This window comes from Physeter macrocephalus, chromosome 7 (assembly GCF_002837175.3).
Source record: "Physeter macrocephalus isolate SW-GA chromosome 7, ASM283717v5, whole genome shotgun sequence".
Classification (NCBI taxonomy): domain Eukaryota; kingdom Metazoa; phylum Chordata; class Mammalia; order Artiodactyla; family Physeteridae; genus Physeter; species Physeter macrocephalus.
The window spans coordinates 26,051,710-26,057,048 of NC_041220.1; the positions used below are offsets into that span (position 1 = coordinate 26,051,710).

At 45.3% G+C, this 5,339-nt stretch overlaps 1 protein-coding gene across 2 annotated transcripts in view; it reads left to right on the top strand.

The window, feature by feature from the left end:
* Positions 1-1,519: 1,519 nt before the first annotated feature.
* USP38 (ubiquitin specific peptidase 38) overlaps positions 1,520-5,339 on the top strand; it is a 32,080-nt gene continuing 28,260 nt past the window's right edge. The window contains exons 1-2 of one of the 2 annotated variants that reach the window (XM_055085902.1): positions 1,520-2,717; positions 4,249-4,384. In XM_055085902.1, coding sequence (XP_054941877.1) covers positions 2,036-2,717; positions 4,249-4,384 — 818 coding nt within the window. In that variant the 5' untranslated portion in view covers positions 1,520-2,035. The remainder of the gene's footprint in view (positions 2,718-4,248; positions 4,385-5,339) is intronic. The other variant, XM_007108165.3, reaches the window with a different exon arrangement.

Genomic DNA, 5,339 nt, shown 5'->3' on the forward strand with positions numbered 1-5,339 from the left:
TGCTTAGACTATATATTAATATATATAACAAATATTGTTTTCTTTCCTCTGTTATTCCCTTGTCACATAACATAGGATGTAACAGATAGTTATTAAGTATTGTTAATTTTACATCTCAGCATTTAAGGTACAGGATATCAGCAGATCCACAATCCTACCACTCAGTCCTCTTAATGCTCTACATTCTACCTTATTTTTGTCATCCAACGTGGCACCATTCCCAGTAAAGGCGAACTTTTCTCTGTAGTTTTACTTCCATCTATTGGAAAAGGAAAAGTTCCAAAGCTATTCCTGTGTTCTAGCATGACTGTCTCAGATCCATCAATTACTTCATTTCTCTTTTATCTTCAATCTCTTCCTGCAAACTAACTCGGTCTCAAGTTTCCTCTACCCAGCTCCTATCTTGTCTAAACTGCCATTCTTTTCAAGATTATCCTTACTGATATGTTAAATATATTGGTGTAACCATTTTGTAAATTGGTAAAAACCAAAACACTATTAAGCAAACAACTTACAATTTTGTTCCTTTTTCTACTGGACATTTCAACTGAACCGTTTTAAAGTTTCGTCTGTATTACAGGCCGTTAACGTCTGATTTCACAATCATATTAGTCAAGTCTTGTAATTAGGCAATATTTTCCAATTAAAGCCTAAATTCTTATGGTGAATCTTTGGAATTTAACCTGAAAGAGTACAAGCATGATGACTCCATCTATTCTTCTTTATTGTAAACCATCTTCAGTGTCAGCCTACACGTAAATACTGTGAAAATTTCACCTTTTTTATTTTCAAAGTACTCTTTCATTCTTTCTCACCTGTCATTTTCCTTACTCTCCCCCCATTTTTCGGACAACATAAATTTTCGACATGCCACAAAAGCTCATTGAAAAGATATTTGCTAAAGATAACGGATCGTCTCTAAATGTATAGGGCCACCAGTACAGCCCTTACTTTAATAACCACACGCAAGAGAAAGGCAATCTCATTTAGGAACCCTAGCTCATTTCTTAATGAGCCACGACCTCAAACGATTTCCCTTCAATCCGGATTTTGAGTTCTTTTCCTTACTTTCTCCCCAAATGCTCTTCTACTCGCGTTTCCAAAACTTTCCCATTCACAAGATTTTACCTAAATAAAACTTTCTCGGCCTTTCACAAGTAACCTGACTCGGACAGAACGGATAGAGATGGGAAGGTGGAACTCGTAGAGTCGTAGTCACCTCCAACGCGTCCGCTCCCGGCCGCTTCTCCCGGGAAGCCTCCTGTGACTTACACAGGGATGCCCAGTGACGCTAAGGTAGCCGTCCCACTCAGCCAGAGGCAGCCGCGCCTGCGCAGCAGCCAAGCTGCGGGTCAGCTAGGGGGTCGCAGCGCGGCCCGGGAGTGAGGAGGCGATTGTGGGCGGAGGACGATGAGAGGGGAGGGAGGAAAGGAGTGGGCGGGGCGAAGGGGCGGAGGGGCGGGCCTTTCCGGAGGTTCCGACGTCCTCTACTTCCTGTTTGCCGGACCTTCTGAATCCGGGTCAAGGGTGTCCACATCCTCTTCTCCGCGGCTGATCCAGCACCGTCCGTGACAGCGGCTCCTGACTCAACCCGGGGCGGGTTTCATCCCACGACCTGCCGGAGCCCGGACGCCCACAACTGCCGCAGAACGCGGAGGCGCGCTTCCTCACCCACCAGCTCGCAGCCCCGGCCCCTGAGCACCCGCAGCCGCCGGGGGACCCCGCTGGCCCCTCCGAGCTGATGCTGAGAGGGACCGTGGGCCCGGGGCGGCGGCGGAGTGCGGGCCTCTGGCTTCTTAGGCCCATCGCGGGCGGTGCCGGTTCTTACGCGCCCCAGGCTTGCCAACTCCCGCCAGGGCTTGGATGGGCCCCCCTGCCCGATAAATGTGGCTACTGAGGCGGCGGTGGCGGTGGTCGGTCCCGCTGCTGCTGCTGCGCTCCAAGTTCACCTCCGCCCCGGGGCTCTCCTGGCCCACCTCGGGGCCGTGGCCGCCCGCTCCTTCCCCCCTGGGCCGGGCCTTGCAGCGTGGCGACAATGGACAAGATCCTGGAGGGCCTGGTGAGTTCTTCGCACCCGCTGCCCCTCAAGCGGGTGATCGTGCGGAAGGTAGTGGAGTCGGCGGAGCATTGGCTGGACGAGGCGCAGTGCGAGGCCATGTTTGCCCTGACGACGCGGCTCATCCTGGAGGGCCAGGACCCCTTTCAGCGGCAGGTGGGCCACCAAGTGCTGGAGGCCTACGCGCGCTACCACCGGCCAGAGTTCGAGTCCTTCTTCAACAAGACATTCGTGCTGGGCCTCCTCCAGCAGGGCTACCACTCGCTGGACAGGAAGGACGTAGCCATCCTGGACTACATTCACAACGGCCTGAAGCTGATCATGAGCTGCCCGTCGGTGCTGGACCTCTTCAGTCTGCTGCAGGTGGAGGTGCTGCGGATGGTGTGTGAGAGGCCGGAGCCGCATCTTTGCGCCCGACTGAGCGACCTCCTGACTGACTTCGTGCAGTGCATCCCCAAGGGGAAATTGTCCATCACCTTCTGCCAACAGCTGGTTCGAACGATAGGCCAGTTCCAGTGCGTGTCCACCCAGGAGAAAGAGCTGCGGGAATATGTCTCGCAGGTGACAAAAGTGAGTAACTTGCTCCAGAACATCTGGAAGGCCGAGCCCTCCACCTTGCTGCCTTCCCTGCAAGAAGTTTTTGCAAGCATTTCTTCCACAGGTAAGGGTCATTGCATTCCGAGAAAATCTCTTTTGGAAATTTAGTTTGTGTCTCTTACGTACACACCGTGTTTGTTTCCCTGCTCTGAAAACATCTTAATGGGAGAGGAGATCTTAACACCTTCATCCAAATTCTTATCCACTGCCCTATTCAGGCTGTCACTTTGGACATTAAAAAACGGGCAGTGTTTCCAGTTTAGAGGTTGAGAACGTCGAGGTCTAAGACCTTTGGCAGCAAACAAGTTGCTTAACTACCCAGTGTCTGCTCAAGTTATGGAATGCTTTGAAGATGACAGCTACTATGTAAAAGCTTCTATTCATTAGTGACTAATGGCCGCATAATAATGTTTACCGTATCATTATTGGGTGATTCTGTCATCTTGCCGTCATGAGTTTTTCCTTAGTTTCTGAATTTTTCCATTTTTAATTCATGGACTGTGTGCCATTTATTATTAGATTATCCTAGTTAACTGTGTCGTTGTTGACTGTTGTCATTTTATGTCTGCAGTAGTTTGTGAGAGTAGATACAGGTGGATGAGTGAAGGGAAAGAGTATGAAGGCTTAAATAGGTGTTTTTGCGCTCCAGGTGTCAATAGCCCACGGATCGTGTCCTTAGAAATCCGGGAGGGATCAGGTGATACTTAGCAGGAAAATGCTTTCTCACCCGGGAATTTTACCTGTATGTTTGCATACCTTGTTCGGACATGGAGCTTCCAGCTCTGTAAGTTTTGAAACAATAGATCCAAAACTGTGTTCACTCCCTCTCTGCTTGGTACAATCGTTCTCTGGCTGTTGTTCGAAATTGAATTTGTGAAGGAGGTATCCTCCTTTTATGTTGAGAATCAGAAATAAGAGTAGTTTTAACAGGCTCCATGCTTTCCTGATGAATTAAGTACATTTATGAAAGAATTACCAACTATATATTTGCATTATCTGAGTTTTGGTTTATTTTTTAATTGTAATTTTTCATGTATTGCCTGTGTTGCTAGAACAGTTCGATTTCCCCAGAACTTTTTCAACTGTAGCAGTAAAGGTGCTCATCTTGGATTTGCTTAATTTTTATGTAGTTTAAGCAAAGTCCCCCCCAAATTCATCTTAGTTTCTACTTCTCTAAGTGATTTAAAAAATTTTCCTTAGAACAATGTGATGACTACTATAATTAATAGGGGTAAATTACTTTGGAGGATCTAAAGTGGGAATTTAAATGATACCTTGCATTTGTTTTCTGACTACTGCTTTACAAATGAATATTTTAGCACGACAATAACAATATTAAAGAATGCAAGAAAATAAAGTAATTTACGGACTATATACGGCCACAGTGAAGAATAGTTTTTATGTTGCAGTAGTTCCGTCGAACTACTACTCTTAATCTCTCGTTTCTGCAGTTTAACATTGCTTGTATGTTAGAGTCTACCCATGAGATGGAGTGTAACAACTGCTTGGTGGAGGGGTAGTAAATTGTTGTTCTCTCTAAAGACTTCCCTTGAACCTTCTTACCATGTTCCTTTTTCTTTTCAATTAAAAAATAGATGCATCCTTTGAACCTTCTGTGGCATTGGCAAGCCTTGTGCAGCACATTCCTCTTCAGATGATCACAGTTCTCATCAGGAGCCTTACTACAGATCCAAATGTAAAAGATGCAAGTATGACCCAAGCTCTTTGCAGGTACTTCTTCGTAACACCATAGATGGTAATTGTAGATTTAGGAGGGGGAGATATTTTGCTGTATTTTGTGGGTAATGAAAAACTTAGGGAAATGTTTAAAACTGAAATTGTGGAATCAAATACATAAAGACTCTCCAAATTAATTGAAATGAATTGTTTACCTTACTATAGGCTTGACAGGCATCCAGTAACTCACAAATCTGTTTTCAATTCAACTTTGTTAAATTCCAAAAATATAGCACACATATACACTTACTGTACAGTCAGGAGTTGGTTGGATTATCAATATATTTTACTAATTTCTTTGCTCAGTATTGTTGCCTGCAACCTATTTCCTCCCTCTGGGATCTTTTTTTTTCTGGCTAAGTATATACTTTTACTTAGTACATACTTTTACTTTCTCTTTCAACCAGGACCTCTGGGTAAGACTTTCTTAGCCTCTGTTTGAAATGTGGTTTTTTTCTTGCTTATTCCCGAGTAGATGATTTGGCAAGATACAGAATTCTAATTTGATAGTCATTTTCTCTCAGCATTTTGAAAATAATACTGCATTGTCTTCTGGCATCTATTGTTGCTGATGTGGAGTCTGCAGTCAATTTGATTATCGTTCCTTTGTGAGTAGTTAGGGTCTTCTGGTAATGTTTATGCTTTTCTCTTTATCCTTGATGTTTTGCAGTTTTATTCTTATATTTCTAGGTGTAAACTTAATGTTATTTTTACTTCTCAGAACTCTTGTGCTTTTATTAGTTCAATCATTCATTCTTTCAACTATTCAAATCACATTTATTGGGCACTTACCGTGAGTGCCAAGCAGTGTTTAAAAACCTCATTGAGGGCTTCCCTGGTGGCGCAGTGGTTGGGAGTCCGCCTGCCGATGCAGGGGACACGGGTTCTTGCCCCGGTCCGGGAAGATCCCACATGCCGCGGAGCGGCTGGGCCCGTGAGCCATGGCCGC